At 37.8% G+C, this 19,900-nt stretch overlaps 1 protein-coding gene across 2 annotated transcripts in view; it reads right to left on the bottom strand.

Annotated features, from left to right (window-relative positions):
• The window catches only part of LOC146763111 (ras GTPase-activating protein 1-like), a 206,642-nt gene that overhangs the window by 117,175 nt on the left and 69,567 nt on the right, over positions 1-19,900 (bottom strand). For both annotated transcript variants that reach the window (XM_085571163.1, XM_085571164.1), the window contains exons 2-8: positions 19,296-19,445; positions 15,654-15,789; positions 14,902-14,972; positions 7,916-8,033; positions 6,854-6,885; positions 5,170-5,222; positions 4,157-4,307 (exon numbers count right to left, since the gene is read on the bottom strand). In XM_085571163.1, coding sequence (XP_085427289.1) covers positions 4,157-4,307; positions 5,170-5,222; positions 6,854-6,885; positions 7,916-8,033; positions 14,902-14,972; positions 15,654-15,789; positions 19,296-19,445 — 711 coding nt within the window. The remainder of the gene's footprint in view (positions 1-4,156; positions 4,308-5,169; positions 5,223-6,853; positions 6,886-7,915; positions 8,034-14,901; positions 14,973-15,653; positions 15,790-19,295; positions 19,446-19,900) is intronic.

The following is a 19,900-nucleotide window of genomic DNA, read 5'->3' as shown; positions in this document are numbered from 1 at the left end:
GCCACTCCTCATAAGACTTGTGCTCCAGAGCCCTCCACAGCTTCGTTGCCCTTCTCTGGACACACTCCAGCACATCAGTATGTGTCTTGTAGTGAGGGGCCCGGGACTGAACACAGTATCCAAGATGTGGCTTCATTAGTGATAAGTAGCCCAGTAGTCACCTATCTTGTCCATGGAATAAACATAAAGATCACAAAAGTTACATGCTTTACTGAAGTCCATGGAAAAATATTATTTCAATATCTAGTCAAATTAATTCACTCAATATGTATTTCACATTTACTATATATTAGGACCTTCAAATAGACAACTAAAAGACTACAGAATGTCAGTTTTGTAGAGATTATGTAAGAAATAAGGAAAGCAAATCTTTATATGAGTGAAAATATGGTCTGTTAGCTATACTCATTGTCATGGTTTGACATGGAAAAATAACTTTTCCGGAAGGAAAAGGTCAATTTGGATATTGACCAATTGAAGGTGGACATGCCTCTGAGAATACAGAGGGGTTAAAAGCAGAATTCCCAGGAGAACTCGCTCTCTTTGATTCCGGTCAGCACGCAGTGCAGCCTCCCCCCGCCCGGCCATGGCTGGGTGGGGGAGGGGAAGGCCCATGGCCTGACTGAGGTAGCCCCAAGGGTGGAGGGACTGGAACCGGGCTCACTCCCTGCAGATGGAAGGGTGGAGAAATCTGGGATGTCTCCGTTCCCCCTCCCCCCCCCCCCAGAGTTTCTCTCCCGAGAGAGAGAAAGAAAGAAACAGCAGCAGTCTTGTCAGCAATTTCACTGTGGGGAAGGAGGAGCGGGGGGAGCTGCAAGGTGCCCAGTGCGTGGGAGTTGCCGGAGTCTGGGCATCGAGCCATCCTGGGAGTTCGGACTTTTAACCCTTCCTTGAGAAATGAAAGCTTTGTGAATTTCTTTTTCCCCTCCTCGGTTTGAAAGAGAGGAAGAGGGACACCTTGGACCCTGGGATGTTAGAAGGAAAAATTCTAGATGGGAGGGGGACAAGGAGTGGCTTTTGGCTGGACTTTTCCGTGTTAGCCACAAACTGAACCAATCTTCTCCTTCAAGAGACTGTATTTTGGGAGGATGCCAGTGAGTCAAGAGACCTGATTCAGCTGGGAAAAGACAGAAGTGGAGTGAACAGAGAAAAAGTTAGGGGGTTTGTGGTGGTGGCCCCTGTCCTCAAAAGAAGGAGAAGAGAAGAAGATCTGTTCTTGGACCCTCGGCCCCAGGGGAAAATGGGAAAATGGGGGGGACTGTGGTCCCAAAAAATGAAAAACTGAACTGTTGTTTTCTCCCCTCTTGGCAGGACATCCTTGAAAAGAAAAATCCTAAAAGCAGTCTGTCCATCCATGCATTGGTGGTGAGAGCACTGTGCATGGAAAGGAGAAGGGTCACCATGGCAAACTTTTCTCCGGACAGTGCCATGTGTGACATGGAAACACAGGATGTTCCAGCTGTGTTTCTTTGGGGGTCTGTGGCACAGGAGAGACTTTGTTCCCTCGATGGGCTGAGTATCGATTGTTTGGAGGGTGGAAACCTGATTGGGGTCCAGATTGTGTCTCACTGTGGTTTGTTTGAGTTGGGTGGTGGGAGGAGGAATGTTTTGCAAAGTTTTCATTTTGATCTTTGTGTGCTTTTTTTTTTTCCCTTTTTCCTTTCTTTTTTTCTTTTGTAGTAGTAGCTTAAGAAAGTTTTTTTCCTGTTATTAAGCTTGGGCCTGCTTTGCTCTGTTCTCGATTCCACTTCACAGCATTCAATGGAGAGATTACATTTTCATGGGGGCACTGGCATTGTGCCACTGTCAAACCATAACATTCATCAATAGAAGTTTTGAGCAATTTATATGCAGAATAGTGGGTGAACATGCAAATGGAGAGGGCTAGTAGAAAAAGTAGTCTTCCTATGCCTGACAGAACACTAGATTCCCAAGATGTACCCAGGAATTTTTTGCCATGATCACCCAAAGTAACGTTGGCTGGCTTTTGGAATATAGTCTGATACATAGCATTGCTTATATTGGTTCCAGTCCCATGTCTGGATATTTACATTACCTGGAAAATAAAACATCAGTCAGCTTTTGAGTTGGTTTCTTAACTATTCTTCAGGCTGCTACTTTTTTATGGAAAACTTTGTTCTATAATTTTTGTGACTATAATTGTAATCAATACTCTGCAGAAAAAGATTGGCTTTATTTTATCCATTTTTTTAATCCCACTTAAAATCACTAAAGCATCAAGAGAAGAATATTCAAGAGAAACAACACTACTACCAAGGATGATTTTTTTAAAGTTCCAGTGTTCCAGTCTATTGCTTGTATTGGATTTAAAGCAGATACCTTCAGAGCATTTAAAGAAATAGATTATAAAAAAGATCAATGAAAACTGTTTAACACATGCATTTAAAGAAGTAGCACATCTTCAACCTTTAGTTTTTCACCTTGAAGACAAACTCTTTTTTATGAAGAATAAACACAGATGTTCTCTCTGCCCCAAGAAATGCTCATAAATAATTTCATTATCTTGCAGAAACTCATACTTCCTATATTTATGTTCTGAATTTAATGCCATTTGATGCTTTTCAGCAACTTCTGACTGTTTCATACAACAATCCTCCTTAGTCTTCACATATTTAAATATTTCCTTCTTCCAGGGTTCATAACAAATAAACCAATACAAGAATTAAGAAGCCCACAGAAAGCTATTCCTTTTTTTTCTGCTTCTCATTTATTGCCCTCTGCAGTATATCTTATGGTAAATAATTTGGGGCAGTTACCACGTCCATTTTGCATCATTATCCTGCATGTTTGAACTTTCAAGAAGTCTATCAACTGTCAGTAAATATGAACTGGACAGAATTTGAGCCTAAGAGTATATAAGAGTATATTAGTAATTCTCCAAAACATTCAACTAAAACTAGAAGTCTTTCAAAGTCAAGTAGTTCACACTGAGGAAGATCTTTGCAACCTAGGTACCAAAATATTCAAAAAGCCCTCTAAAAGCATATTATCATAATTTAGTGGTGCTTAATCTTTTCATCTTCTTTTCCATCCAATGTCAAGGAAAGAATCTTCTCTAGTGAATCCAGCAGTGGGAACTAATAACTTATTGCAGCAAGTTTCTGGAGCTATACTCTCTAATACTGCAAAGTCATTTGAGACTAATAAGATTTCCACTAATTTGCTAATTAGTTTGACATCACCCAGAGTGTTTGAAGTCTATCATTCTCCCAATACGCTATGTAACTAGAGAATGGGCAAAAGAGGATTTATCTTCAAAGGCTGACACTGAAGCTAGCTTGATTTTCAATGAGGATGTCTGGAGGCCAGACTGATTAATGTACAAGATACTCAAGCAGTCTGTGTGTGGGATATATATATATATATATATAGGTTAATAAGGTTCCAATTGCTTAGTCTCAAACCATTGTCTATTTGAAATCATATGAAGAAGTCCACTGAACTTCTTAGTTAGGAGACGTCAACATTTTCTCAGACACACCAGTTGCTGGATCTCTACCCACTCAGAAGCCAAGCTGGAATTTAGAGAAATTCTCTATTGGGATGAAGAATTCCCTGGTTCTAGGTGAACAAATCTAGAAAATTTCTGATCCTGTGACAGACAGTGGCCTCAGTTAAGAGAGAAAGGTGAGCTTTCACTATCTGCACTTCTGACCAAAATATTCAGATATTTTAAGATTATTAATTTAATGACTTTTTTCAACAATAAAGGTAATTTTTCCCTTTGTTGTCAATACCCACTTCTATTGTTTATACTTTAAAATCCCTACTGAATGTCTCCAATAAAACTAATATTTTAATTTTTCCATTTCATATACACAAAACTCCTTATTACAAATAGTAGTTTCCAAGACAATGCAGCATTCTCCTAATTACATGTCATAATCCAATGCATAGGGTAAAGAAAATAATTTACAGAAGGAAAAAAATACTTCAAAGGAAACAAGTTACACCTAAGCTTTTGAAGGCTTTTAGAATGTACTTAGTTACAACTAACTGCTTAGCAAGTTAGTTAAAACTCCTAGTATATCCTTCAGAAACACTGAAACTTTATGATCATATCAGTAAGTTATCAGCAATATGTTATACAAGTTCCTTACAGAGCTGTAAAATACACACAACTATTAAAACTTACCTATTATAATATCTGCCTCCCATCATAAACTGATTGCTTGATGTTGGACATATTTTAAAACGTTGAATATTTTCACTGGTCCGAAAATAAAGTGAATAATCACCGGGTGTATTATCTGAAGGCCGCACAAGAAAACTGCACACCTGACCAACTGAAAAGATATAATAATACAGCATTATTAACTGTTACTTAGTGTCACTTATGAGCTTTTATCAAAGCTCTTTCTATACAAATTAGCAAGAATTGAACACTTAAAGGATAAAGTCTGATCTAAGCTCCAACAGTGATCCCTGTTCTTCCCCGAAAAAGGATGAAGTAGTACTAAACTGCCAAAGTTAATGTCAAATCATTTGGCTGTCGGTGACAACCTATCCCAAAATTTGTCACCTCTTTACAAGAGCATATGGTGTGCATATGAGTTTTGACAATATTTTCAAACAAACTAAATATTTTTGCTCTCCTATTTAAGGTATGTTATTTGACAGTATGAGTCTGAAATTGTGATGTTTTCATTTTAAAAATTATTTCCTCTATGAGGAGACTAAAGTTTAATACATTCTCCCATAAGTATATAACAGCATCAAGCCTTCCAGTGTTCAAGAAGTGTTTGGACAACACTCTGAAGCACATGGTGATTCTTCGGGGATGGTTCTGTGCAGGGCCAAGAGTTGGACTCAATGATCCTTGTGTGTCCCTTCCAACTCAGAATATTCTGTGATTCTGTGAACAGTATTTTCTCCCCAGTATTTTAATGAAGCCCAAGATATATTTATGTATATTACAAAAATTTTTTGAAAATTAGCTATTTCAATCAGAATTCTGAAACTAACTTTACTTGAGAACATAAAAAAAAACCCTCAATGCTCAGCCATAAGGTTTTTTCCAATGCAGTAGCAACCACAGATCTGATGCTCATATGTTCATACAGAAGAAAAAAACGGTTTTCCTGCAGTCTCAAAGGATTAATTTGTCTCATTCCCCTACCACTGTATTTTCATCTGAAATAAAAGTACCTGTCATCAGCAAATTGTAAGCTTCTTGTTTGGAGATCTTCCCATGGAACCATCTTAAAGATAAAGAGAAGAGTTAGAAAGCAAGACTATCAGCTCTCTTTTTTAGTAGTTGTGACATCTAAGGCTCTGACATCTGTTAATTAATCACTGATACATTACATATTGGAATGGGCTGCCCAGGGAGGTGGGAATCACCCTCCCTGAGGTGTTCAAGAAAGACTGGATGTGGCACTTAATGCTCTGGTCCAGTTGACAAGATGGTGAACGGTTAAAGGCTGGACTTGATCTCACAGGTCTTTTCCAACTCAAATGATTCTGTGAAATAGCCCAAAATGGGACCAAACTAGGGCCTTAAAGGGAAAGTTGAACCAGGAGTTGTTTAGATTAGATATTAGGAAAAAATTATTTATGGAAAGGGTGGTCAGGCATTGGAACAGACTGCCCAAGGAAGTGGAGGAGTCACCATCCCTGGAAATGTTCAAAAAATGTATGGATATGGCACTTGAGGACATGGTTTAGTGGTGAATATGGTGGTGCTAATGGGTTGATGGTTGGACTTGATCTTAGAGGTCTTTTCTAACCTTAACAATTCTGTGATTTTGTGTAAAACAAAGCCTCTTACACATAAAAAGGAGCTCTAGTTCTAACTTGCTTTCTATACTACCTTTACAGGAAAATCCCTGGCTATTGGAATATTTACAGAAATCCTTGCCTCCCCTGGATTCTTCTGAGCAATGTGAGCAACTGAATTGAGTATCCAAGCTTCAAGATTCGTTACAAACTACTTTGTTTAAAAAAAAAGTTCCTGTATTTGAAGGCATCCCTACTACTGTTATGCTGCTATACCAAAATGACTAGCACAACTTTGAAAACCTGTAAACTGAAGCCACACATCAACAATTTTCTTTCCCCTATTAGGAACAAAAACAAACAACCAAGAAAACACCACCAGAAGAAATGCCTTCTTCTAACATCAGTCCTTTGGAGACTGAAAACTGGGTAAAAAATACAGAAAGCAGAAGCTGCAATTATTACAAGCAAATAGAGGACAGATGAAGTTATCCAGCTACTAAAAATTTTCTCTAACTTTCATTCACTGCTCATCTTTACAACAGAAAATCATATAATAATCAAGTTTCCTGTATCAATTAATTGTTCATTGTAAATTGTAAATTTTATTAGTTTTTTTAAATTATTTAACAAGTCGGAATTCACTGCAAACAAGTTATTTTAGTGTCTCCTGGTTTTCATTTAAAGTGCTAGCACATGAGGCTAATATCAAGTGTTACTATTACACTGTCATTCCTCTAAATGATACTTTGATCCCTCTCCTGCAGTTAGAGCTGAGCAGACCTGAAAAAAGGTTACCTCTAAGATAAACTGTATGTGTATAAAAAATCCCCACAAATCAGAAGACACCACATCCTCCAGTGAATAAATTCTAGGTAAAGTGATCACAGAGACTCATTCAAGATTTTCACTGTAAAACCCATTAACATTAGGCATAACTAATACAAGACTCCATGTCAATGACCTATGCAACTTCAACAGCAAGAATAGAAGAAAAGTCTTAAGATTAAAAAACAAGTACATTCAACTTCGGTTCACCTTCCCAATCTCATAGCTAAAGTTTACAAACAGTTGTTTTATGATTCGCTTTTAATAAAAACCAAAAAATCCTTACATTTTGCCTTCATGTGGATCTTCTTCTCTTCCCTAATAGGAAAATTAACATATTAAGTACATGACAACAGTATGCTTGAGTTTAGAAAAGTAAACTTCATAGGTTAAGACCTTCTGTAGAAATAACACTAACAAGTCCAAGACATTTTTGAACTAGATGGCTTATTGCATAGTTCATGTAAAGAGGTTTTCAGCTTCATTCACTGGAATTCAGTGGAAATTCAGCCATAACACGTTATTTCAAAGGATTGTTTCTGTTACTCTTCAAGTCCTTCTTTACATGTAGTAACTTAAATCTAAATTTTGTGAGTGTCAACCACTAATGTAGAAATGTATAGTTAGATACTCTAACACTACCATTTTAATTTAGCCATTCACATCCTGATACAGATGTGAGAACAGGTGAAGCAAACTTTACTAATAGCAATATACATATACTGCAAAGCAAACATCATTAAGACTCCAAAGCAATGGTGAACTACTTTGAAAAAAAAGCATGTGGGAGGGTGTGGTGGGTGTTTTTGCCCATTAAATAATCTCTTATCCTGCAGTAAATCAATTATCTTTGTCACCCGATTAGCTTCCTGACAGCATAAGCCCTTCTAGGTATAATTAACTCATCAGAATTTTGATATCCACACTTGGCCCTTAAAAAAAAACTAAACCAAAGACATACAGTAAAATTTGAGTCTATACATTTATGAATATTTCAAAGCAAGCAAACAAACAAAAAGGATATAACTGAATGACTAGCAAGTTATTTATCAGGACTGGTGAGTTTAAGAAACTGCTTAAAAAGTTCACAGTATCATTCATTTGCACATGAGCTTTTTTGAATAACAAGAAGAGGTACTTTGGATATTAAATTAGACTTAATGATTTGTTAAACTACTTAAAAGCTGGCAGATTCAAATACTGCAAGAAGGTTTAGAAAAGTAGAAAAAGTCAGGCAGCTAAATGACACTAGTTTGGTTTAATTTCAATGTTAACTTCCACACGCAACTAAGAAAAAATAAAAATCAAATCTCAGTTCTGCAACAGATTTGAATATAAAATTACTTACCACTTCTTCTACCAGGTCTTCTACTATAAGACCTTGTTCATCTGTCCGTAGGTTTGTAACCCACATCCAGCCATCTTCCAATTCATTATGCACAATAAACATATCTCCTTTAAGGAAACTGAAGAGAGTTACAGTAAGACATATGTTAAAAGTACAATCATAATACAAAGTTTAATGAACACAGTGAATTCTTGAGCATAGTTTCAGAAAAACATTTGAGAAAACCTGACCATGAAAGATATATTTATTGGTATCCCAAGCACACCATGTGCATTTTTCACACAGTTTAAGTAGGTATGTGTGGGTCTCAGAATCAGTCAAAGAGAGAAACTGAGAGTTTCTAGCCAGGCAGAAGCCTGGGAAAGAGCTGGAGAAGAATGTAAATAATTCTTTATCTCTCTTGTTGTTCACATTGTTTATAGTTAAGTTCTATCACTGTGTGTCAAGTACTTTGCACCAATGGAGTCAGTAGTTTTCACTTCAGAACCAATGGAGTTGGTCCTCACGAAGCTCTGTATAAAAGAGCGGTGTATTTTGAATAAACCGGAGTTTTACTCTCAGCAGCCTTCTGAGTCAGTCTTCTCATTCCCGTCCTGCCGCGACAGCAACAGGTATGAATATCACATGAACATTAATCTTTCTTTATTTTTCATTTAGAATCTAATAGATAAAGTATGCTAAGGATGCATAAAACAAAAAACACCACAACATTAGAAGGTAGTAACATTCTTTTATCGAGAGGGACCAAATACTAAGCACAGGTAAAATCAATCAAAGATTTCCTTAATAGTAAAAAAAAAATATTTCTACCAAAACCAAAATTTGTATAATAAAGCTGTCCCAGATTGAAAGGCAAGATGTATTCCATTTGCCATCTCTATGGCAGTTGTCTTCTGTTAAGTGGACAGTTTTCCTTATCTCTTTTACAACAAATTCTCCCTGGGGGAGGCATCTGCAGATAATGGACTATTGAATGTCACTGCATGACTTATAAGAACTATAACATCCCATTGTGAGATGGTCTGCCCAGAAGGAGGAGCCAAGCATTCCTAACTGGATATAATCAGGGTTTTTGGGACACCAGACTGAGGCTTTTCCACTGGATTTCCAGGAGGACTGCAGGCATTCCAATTTGGACTGCTACCAACACCCTGACCAAAAGGGTGTCAGGCTGTATTCTGACTCTGTCAGTGGTTTTTCTTTTGTATTATTGCATGTATTTTGTTTTCTTTTTTCACTTTTCCTAATAAATTGTATTTCTGACTTGGAGTCTCTGTTTTTTTTTTTCAAACCAGAACAAAAGCCTATGGAATATCTACTATTTAAGTATTTGGCTATGAAGATAAGTGCTAAAAAGAAGATACAGAACAGTTCCTTGAGAAGACATGCAAATAACTACAAATAAGAGTATAAATATAAAGCATTAAAACATTCAAAGGAGTTTCATTACTGGAAGGTTATTATAAATTATTCCTTAAGTGTAATCCCAAACTCAGGTATACTGGTTTTCACTAGAATAAATTTCTTCATAGTAGCTCCTATGGAGGGGTAGACAGTGTGCTTGGGGACTGGCTAGGCATTAGTCTATTGGTAGTATGCAACTGTTTTCATTTGCATAACTCATTTTTCTTGGATTTTATTTCCCTTTCTCTTTGTCAGTTGGTGGGTGGGTTTTTTCCCTTACAACATTTTTTTTTAAATTTTACTTTTAATGATTAAAACTGTCTTTATCTCAACCCACGGATGTCTCATTTTTACCCTTCCAATTCTTCCCTCATCCTACCAGGACAGAGGGAGAAAGAAGCTGTAGGATGCTTAGCTGCCATCTGGAGTTAAACCACAACAGTCCTTTCTGGTACCCAACAGGGTCCTCAAAGGGTTTGAGATAACAGATTTTTCCAGAAGGTATTAGAAGGAACTTATATCTGTTAACAGTTGCTGGTCCCAATATTGATTTATCTGTTTTAAACATTAGTTTATCTGATCTGTGCCATGCTCCCTTTTTTACTGTATATGTTAAAGACTGATTTTGGCTTTTGCAGTTTTCTGTGCTCTGTAGCACTTAGTGGTGCTGGAATATTTATTACTAAAACACTAGCCTTGAGCTTAATCTGCTATTTGGGCTCTGTACTGATTCCATTATTGTACTTCAGGAACTGTCTCATAGAGACAAATAACAATTACACTTCCACCAAGAGGATTTTCGTGGCGGAAATGGAGAATGGCACCTTCACCACATTCTTATATGATGTTTTCTCTCTTGTTATAACAACTCTTCAGTATCTTAAACATTCCTGGGTAATGAAAATATTCCTTTTGGTATTTCTTAGGAAATTGTTTTGGCTTTTTCCAAGGTTAACAAGCAATTTAGGAATATCACCCAGATGCCACGGCAATGTGGTTATGGGTTGCAAGGTGTCTTGGTTTAACACAATTTAAGAGGTGGACACTCTAAAATGAGTTACCTCCTGTCCTGGTTTAGGGCAAATTTGCGAGAAAACCTGCAAAGGGGTTCCTCTAGAAAGCAAATTCAAGTGGCCCCTCCCCCAACTGCTTCGGGAAAGATTTCCATGGAGAAAAGTGGAAAAAAACCTGTTTATTTAACAGGTAAAGCATTCACCAGCACAAAAAAATGAATAATATTAAACAATAAAACCTCTTGTCACTCCAAAGAGATTACAAACTCAGAAAGTCCCCTTCATGGGTGGCAGCTTAGCTCACTCAGTCTGTTATCAGTCCCTCCAATGCTAGAAATGCTGCAGCCCAGGCCAGGCCCCGGTGGGCCACAGGTGTGAGCTCCTGGTGCTCTTCTGAGTTTTCAGTCCAGAGCAGGTTCAAACAGTTCCAAGAAAAAGAAAAACCACAGTCCAGGGAATTTCTCTCCCTCAACTAGCTAAAAACTATCTAAAACCAAAGGAATGCTCTCTCCTGCCATCTGTCCATTCTGCAGACACCACAGTCCAGGAGAAGGATGTGGAGGAGTTAGTGCAGTTCCCGAAAACAAGCTGCACACTCCTTCTCTCCCCCCTCGTCCCTCTTAGAACCAGTCTTAAAGGTACAAAACTTATTTCTGGGCTCAACAGATGAATGGGGATACAATTGAGTATCATAAAGTCACCCCAGGACACTTCCCCTTATAGTTTTAACCAATCCCTTTCCACCAATAAGAAGAAATGAATACGAGTAGATATAAGTGAAAAAATAGCAGTTTCCTAAAAAAACCAAAATAGCAACAGGCAAAAAAATAACAGTAATAGGTACTAGTTACAAAGTTGTTTAAATCTTGCAGATACCTCAGGAACAAAGAGAAACTCAAAATGGCAGAGTAACCCCTTCCCTAAGATGGCATCCTCTGCAAGAAACCATGTGTGGGGAGGCAAAGGGAAAAGATGGCAGACAAACCCTTTTCGGCTCAACCTTCCCCCTGGAACAAAAAAATGGGAAGGTAGGAGCTTACAAATCAGCTCTAATGGCAGATGGGAATTGCTGGCATCTGTGAGGTCAATGCTGCTACTTACTGCCACCTCCTGCTACCCACTGGACTGTGCCGGTGTTGGTGCTGCTGTCTTGGGTCCTGTTCTGATGAGGAGGAGGAGAAGAAAATGGACTCTCAAGCACGAATGAGTGGTGGCCCAACCCCAGCCCAGCTCCAGCTTTGTACTGCCAATATGTGTTGAAAATTTCACTCTGAAACACTTTTTGATTGTGAAATGCAGCTTTTCAGGTTGCTACTGTTGCAAGTAGAGCCAAAATGCAAGAGGGAGCTCTGCTTGAGCAACTCTGACTTTTTTTAATGGCCCAGGCAACCCCCTGACCTCATGATTCTGTTTCTGGCTGTGCTGCCAGGCCTTAAGGAGACAGTAACATTTTTGGGCACAGATAGATATAGAAAACAATAACATTTTGGGTTACCCAGGACACAAGGCATGTAGGAAAATATGGGCAGGTATCTAGAAAGGTTGTCACCTCCAGTGGTCTAAGACTTCACTCCCAGATCCTGATGAAGTAATAGAATGTTTGAAAAAAGATATTCCAAAGAGGCACAACTTATCACACTCTACTGGGGCCTGGCCTGCACCAACCAACACTGTTTAGAACTGTTCAGCACCTTCAAGGAAAGGGTCTTCTGGATCTGAAAACATACCAAATGACACTGTTATAAATTAGTAATATAATAGTTGGCTCTCACAATTAAGGGATGATTATTATGTGTATGTTAAGATGTATAGTGATGTTATTGTAATATGCCCTCCCATAGTCCTCTTTCCCCTCCCCCTTTTAATAGCGTCAGTAGTCAAGGCATTTAGAGAGGACCAGCTTGTTACCAGGAGGCGTGGCGCAACAACACTTGACCTCCAAATCAAAATGTAAGAAAGTAATCTCCACCAATGGACAGAAGAAAAAGAGTTGACCGACAAAACTTTAGGAGAGGCTAAGGGTATAAAAGGCAGAACATCCATTTTATAGATGAACACATGGCTGATAATCATGGAGGCTCCCAGTGCTGTAATTTTTCCTTATTCTGCCCTTTGTTGTATTTTTTGTTAAGGTTTAATAAACCTTTTAATTTTTTTTTTAAAGTGAGAGTCATTTCTCACAACACTGTGACTTAATCAGAGAGCCAACCTTCAACTATATCAGTCATCTCTATAACTAAAAAGAAAAAAAGTGGAAGTCAGCTCATTCAGTAAGGGATGAAGCTGCTTCTCCTAAGAGGCAGCAGCAGAGCAGTCACAAGAACAGAAGAGGAAAGAATTAAATCATAAATGAGACAGAAACCATACAATCCCTATCCCTAAGCAAGTAGTGAGAGATGTGAAGCCATCAATCAGGTGAACAAATTGTCAGCTAGTTATTCTGATGCTGGGATATTGGAGCCAAACATCAAGAATTAGAGGGTAAGGAAACCTAACAGCTGGGATCCCTTGTTAGGAATAAGGTCACTGACAAAAGGATTGTAAAAGGGGCAGGAATCTTCAGAGGCAGCTTTCATCAAGTGTGGACAGATATTTCATTAAGGAAGGACCTACAAATTCCCAAAGCAAGGTGGCCACCACTGGGGGAGGTATCCAGTATCTGAGGGAATTAACTGTGGTGGAGGTATATGACAACCAGGTATCCAACGAGCTGTGTGAAATCCCATGCACATGGCCCATGTGGTGAAAGTTTGTATGAAGTGCACTAACACTGTACACGAACAACCTGGCATCAATGAGCTGGAGAGACACAAAAGCAACAACTGTGGTTAGATTGGCCAGCCAACTTGAGAATTCAAAGAGAATCTCACTTCCTCCCTGGATCTCAGCTGTGGAGAAATTGTTCCAACAATTGTCCCAGCAATTAAAGAAGGATAAATCTTCCTCACCCATAGTGACCAACATCTTGGCTATTAAGAGTCAACCTTTTTGTATTCAAGGAGAAGTTTATCAGTGACACACATCACATGCCACCTTGTGGTTCTATCTGCCATGACCAGGGGGAGGACATAAGGAAGTGGGATGGTGAACCTACATGGAGACTAGAAGCTCAAGTACAAGAAGTGCAAGAAAAAACAGCAGCAAAAAAGGCATCCATCCAGGAAAATTACTGCCCTAGTGTCTGTTGGTGCTTAGTTGCTGGCCAGGGTTAAACCATAACATCAGGTCATATGAAAACCTTTTACTGGAGCACAGAGGGACTTCTCATTCAAGTCAAATGATGTATCAGGGATGCAGGCAATAGCTACACAGTACTGAAGTTCATCAACTACCAAAATTAGATAGCAATTTTCTACTGAACATCTCTTGCTCTCAGGATAGATGCACCCACTCTGAGTGAACAGTATTAATTACCATTTAATATTTGTTTAATCATTAATAAAACCCTTTTAGTTAACCCCACAATGACTTCATTTAATGATTCATCTGTGACAGAGTAACAAAAAATGCATTAACTTGAGCACAAAGTAAAAAGTAAGAATAAATAAAGCCTAATGAAAATACTTAGAATTACTTCAGCTACTAATGAACCTAAATTTTAACAATGTACAATAGACAGCAAAGCCATCTTATATCAGTTGTTATTGTTTGAAATGCTTCAAGCTTTCTAAATATTAATCATTACATTAAAATTAATTCAAGATTCCCTGAAATACATAACATCTTCAAGAGTACATTACAGGAGTAAAATATATTAATTTGACCTAAAACAGTGTACTTTGTACCAGTTTTGCTATGAACAGACTATTTTACCATGCAGATCTCAGAAACCCAGCCAGACACATAGAACTTTACAATTTCCTATGATTCTTGTTACCATGGCAGAGTAATGAAATACTTTTAATACTTTTTCCTCTTAAGTTGGTAGGTGCAATTAGGCATTTATTGGACTTGATTGACCCTATTATGCATAAGAATAGAAAGAAGCCCTACTTTCAATATACAATTAGGGAGTTCCCTCCTGTCTTACTACCTTATTGTATGCTTAGAAGAAGGTCTTCTCAAAGATGAATATCCTCAAAGTGTTTTTTTATAGATATCAGAATGGACTGGATAAATTTTCACCCTGATGAGTATATAAAGCTGTCATATACTTTATAATCTTAGGTTAATAGTCCTATCAAGGACCTTATTCCAAATTACACCAGCATGTTCTATCAACTTGGGAAACCAAGACAGTCTCATCAGAAATTACTACAAACATCTTTCAAATCTGGCTTTTTGTTTTTCATCTGGAAGAAAACTGATATCTCAGGAAGGCAGTATTAATTCCAAGCAACTAGTATATGTTCTTCCATTAGATACAGGACTGTTGGTTTTGCATCTTTTCCACATAATATATGTAGTGGAAGAAAAAAAAAATGCAGGCATCATACCTTTAACCTCTCAGAGCATTAAGTCTAAGATGCAATTGGAAAGTATTTGCATAGTGAACATATACCAAAATCATTAAGTTTTATAAATAATCCAAGAATTTCACATGTGCTTCTACCTATTTTTAAAACATACCTTATTTCATCAGTTTCTGGCACTTTGGTGTAAGGTAGAATTGCTCGAACTCTCCTTCTATCTTCCACAGGCTACAGTTTTAGAGAAGAGTTCAAAGATATTAATTTTCCCTTTCATTCTAGTGTAGCTTCCTCTCCCCAACATTATGCTATTCTGAGGCAAAAGACTGGTAATAGCAATTTGTATCCCTTTGCTAGTTTTAAGTTTTTAAAAGGTCAAAAATAGTAAGAGCTGGAAATGCTCAATTCTTAAAGTTATCTACAAAAGCCTTCATTTTGGTTCTAGCCTGTAACATTATCATTCATGTTATCTCCAAAAATCAAATTACCAACAATGTAATTCCCATGAAAGAGCACTTTACAACTTACTTCCTCTTAGTGGAAATTTTTGAAAATTTAACATTCAGAAACATCTTTATTCGGGGTGAGGGGGGCATTACTCATACTGATAATTACTGATATTGTCTTAAGGATAGTCACTTGAAAGAAATAGCTTTCAAGAGCTTTGGTTATTTCAAGGATGTGTATTCCAAAATCTTTGCTAGAAAACAGTAATATTATTTTTTTTTATTATTAGTTTCTATCAGTAAAACCTTGTTTATATATTCATTATACTTCACCATATGCTGAGATAGGTCTAGAACTAGGGGAAGCCATCTACAAGGCTTTTTTCATAGAAAACTATGACTATCAAATGCAAGATTAATGATATTAATATTTAAGTAAATTACATTTTAAAATTCTACTACTTGCCTCTGGAGGTGCTACTGGAAAGAATAGTTTTTCCCCTTTCAGCAAACAAGACACATGACTGTAATACCCAATTAGGTCTGAGAGTGAAGCAAAGCGACGTCCACCAATGTAATAATCTCCACACATAGCAATAATCCTGTTAATAAAGAAAAGGAAGTTTGACAGAAGAACTTTTGCTACAAACAGTTGGGATGGTTTGGGTTTGGGATTTTTTTTAAAAGGAAATGAGGATGACGCTGAATTGTTAAAGCAGGCTGTCTATGTTCAAAACACAGTATTACAAACTCACTCTCTAAAAATGTTAACAGCTACCTGGAAAAGCAACTTTGAGAAGGGAGAAAATACTGACAGAGGGATTGAACTATTTCTTTAGTTACACAAGAGAAAAAAAAAATGAACAAGACATTTGACCTACTGAAAAACTATTATTTTTTTGGTAAAAAATTGTGAAATTATCAGTTTTATGAAGCTTACAGAATGCTAAAAACAGTTTCCAATAAATTATGTAATAAATTGGAAAAATGTCATACTTTCCACCAGAACTCTTTGTTGCAGTGTCAAAACAATAATTTTTAGGATCATAGAATCAGGCTTGAAAAAAAACCTTTAATACCATGGGGTTTTTTAAGATAATGGGACTTAAACATTAACCTAGCACTTCCAAATCCACCACTAAACCATGCCCCTAAAGCACAACATCGACACACCTTTTAAATAACTCCAGGGATGGTGACTCCACCACTTCCCTAGGCAGCCTGTTCCAATGCTTCCCTTTTGGTGAAGAAATATTTCCTTATATCAAATCTAAACCTCCCCTGGTACATCTTGAGGCCTCTTCCCCTCATCCTATTACTTGCTACTTGGGAAAGACAGACCAACACCCACCTGGTTACAACCTTCTTTCAGGTAATTCTAGAGAGCAATGTCTTCCATAAGCCTCCTTTGCTCCAGGTTAAACAACCCCAGCTCCCTCAGCTGCTCCTCATAAGACAGACTTGTGTTCCAGATCCTTCCCCAGATTTATTGCCCTTCTTTGGACACACTTCAGCACCTCAATATCTTTCTTGCAGTGAGAGGCCCTGAACTGGACACAGTATTTGAGGTGCAACATCACCAGTGTTTAGTAAAAAGGGACAATCACTTCCCTAGTCCCGCTTGCCACACTATTCCTGATACAGGCCAGGATGTCATTTGCCTTCTTGCCCACCTGAGCACACACTGGCTCATATTCAGCTGGCTGTTGACCAGCACCTCCAGGTCCTTTTCCACTGGGCAGCTTTCCAGCCCCTCTTCCCCCAGCCTGTAGTGTTGCATGGGATTGTCATAACCCAAGTGCAGGACCCAGCACTTGGCCTTGTTGAACTTCCTACAACTGGCCTCGGCCCATCGATCCAGCCTGTCCAGATCCCTCTGCAGAGTCTTCCAGCCCATCAACACTCCCACCCAACTTGGTATCATCTGTGAACTTACTGAGGGTGCACTTGATCTGCTCCTCCAGGTCATCAATAAAGATATTAAACAGGACTTGCTCCAGTACTGAGCCCTGGGGAACACCACTGGTGACTGGCCACCAACTGGATTTAACTCCAATCTCCACCTCTCTGCTCCCAGCCATCCAGCTAGTTTTTTATCCAGCAAACAGTGCACCTGTCCAAGCCATGAGCAGCCAGTTTCTCCAGGAGAATGCTGTAGAAAACTCAACCAAAGGCTTTACTGGACTTGAAGTCCAGGTAGACAATATGCACAGCCTTTCCCTCATCCACTAAGTAGGTCACCCCTTGTCATACAAGGAGATCAGTTTATCCAAGCAGGACCTGCCTTTTATAAACCCATCCTGGCTGGGCCTGATCACCTGTTTTTTCTGCATGTGCCATGTGATGGCACTCAAGATGATCTGCTCCATAATCTTCCCTGGTACCAAGGTCAGGCTGACAGGCCTGTAGTTCTCCAAATCCTCTTTCTGGCCATTCTTGTAGATAGACATCACATGTGCTAACCTCCATTCAATTACAGAAAATTCTGAAGGGCAAGATGAAAATATAAATATTTTCCTTCCCAATATTTTATATCACTCAGCAACTCACCAAAAAATATACTACTACAGCCAAAAAGAATTTCATTTTGATGGACTCATACACTATCTGTCAATCATATGCTGCATGAGCATATGCCCATATACAACTTGGGGGGAGGGGGATTTGAAGAACTTTCACCTACAATATTGGTATTTTAGTCAAACAGAAATATATAAGGAAAGTTCAATCTGAGGAATATCACTTTTAGGAAACAAATAACAGGGAAATTGTCAAGCAATGAAAATTTCACTCATTTTTGGCAGAGACCAAGCTTTGGTGGAAGTGACACTTCCAGTCTATGGGACCCAGGGGGCACATCCCTATATTTGCCTGAATTAACTTTAAGACTGTCAATCTTGAGGCTGGAAAAATGAGTGTGGCATCTGCCCTTCTAGTAACAAAAAATATATACACTCTGCAGTCAACAAGTAAAATCAAAAGCAGGTCTGCTCTATGAATACCAGTATCAGCAGACAAATTAGTTTCCTTCAGATAATTTACATATTTAATGGATCCAAGAAGAAAATATTATTTAAGATTTGAAAATATTATAAGGATTCCTTTCTTAGAAAGTAGCATTTAATGGCTTCCCATTTTCTGAGATGCCAGAAACAATTTTATGGTGGACACAAACCAACATTCAACACCTGATATTGGCTACAGTAAGTAGAAGTTATTAAAAATGAGACTCTTGAAAACTTAAAAAACAAGTATTAACATAACTTCATTCTCTACTACAGTTACATAGTAATCAGTTTCCTTACAAGAATCACTATAGCTGAGAAGCATGAATTGTTAGCTCAGACATGATGAAAACATGTGCATGCTATATGTTTGCTTTGCAAGAAAATTTGTTTTCTGTTTATTTCTTGTTATCTAGATAGCTGACAAAGATTTTTTTCTAGTGCTGAAGACGCACTTGATATTGTATTTTGTGAAGATGAACATTACACTGCAGCACACTACATGCTGACTAACATTCAAGTGCTTCCCAGAACATCTGATTTACACCAAATGAGACTAAATTAATGTCTATAACTTGCTAATGGTAAAATAACCACAGTTACAATTTCAGATAAATGGATACTTGTATTTAGAACGACTAATTCTAACATAGACTGAAAGCTGATTCTAGCAAATCCTCATATTTTTAAACATATCACCTCTGTTTCCCCTTGTTATAGCTATCTTATAAACACTGATTTGCTATGACTTAGACATTCAAATATGTTCTTTAAGCTGCAATATCTGAGGAATAGACTTCAAACAATCTAATTACTACTAAGAAGCCTGCATGTTACTGTAAATTTAGTCAGAACAGCTTTAGACAAGCTTTTCTATCCTGATAATGCTGGTTTCCTCACATTTTCATTCTTCAGCCTGTAAAGGAATTTTTGTAGCATGGTTTAAAACAATTAAACCCTAGCAAAGAGCTATACCATACATGGATAAAAAGAAAAGTAAAAAATATTTAATTTATAATACAATTGTTTTCTATACCGTACTACATTCTAAATCCACAAATAAATAAGTTACAGTGTTTTAAAAGAAAACATTTACTTCTCACCTAAAATGATTGACACTTGTTTTACTAAGGAATGAAAGCACAAATGAACCCGGTCTCCGATCACTCTCTCGAATAAGGTAACTTCCAGGTTTTTCTGCTTGCCAAAGACGTTCTTCTGCAATTGTTCTGTCGAGTTTTCCATGATACCACCTAAAAAACATGTAACAATGGATGTTCTTAAAAGTTAAGGCTTCTGTTTATTCTCACAGAACAGAGCTATGAAACTAATGAAAGATCTCAGTTGAAACGGATAAAATTCCAAACCTTTATTTCAAATAAAGCTATCAGATGTTTACATGTGCAACCTCTCTCAAATTACTTATTTCCAACGCACAGAATTTGGAAAGCTTCACAGGTTCAAATAACCCATTTCCCCAAATAATTCACATTGGAGAAAAGCACTCTGAACCATCCAAAGGGGACAAAGGCTCTCTATAACCATCTTTTTTTATTCCCCAATTTGTTCATTTTCAGTAAATAAGTAGTACCAGAGGTAACTGATCTGCTGTATTTTAAGCCTACTCAGGCTTCTATTCAGACTACAATACAACCTGTTTCTCAAACAACACAGATCACAGTATCAAAATCTGCACCTAAAAAATGAC

The sequence above is a fragment of the Lonchura striata genome, chromosome W, assembly GCF_050655825.1.
Source record: "Lonchura striata isolate lonStrDom1 chromosome W, ASM5065582v1, whole genome shotgun sequence".
Classification (NCBI taxonomy): Eukaryota; Metazoa; Chordata; class Aves; order Passeriformes; family Estrildidae; genus Lonchura; species Lonchura striata.
Note: the sequence above shows the minus strand (reverse complement) of the source record. Positions and strands in the feature narration are given on the sequence as shown.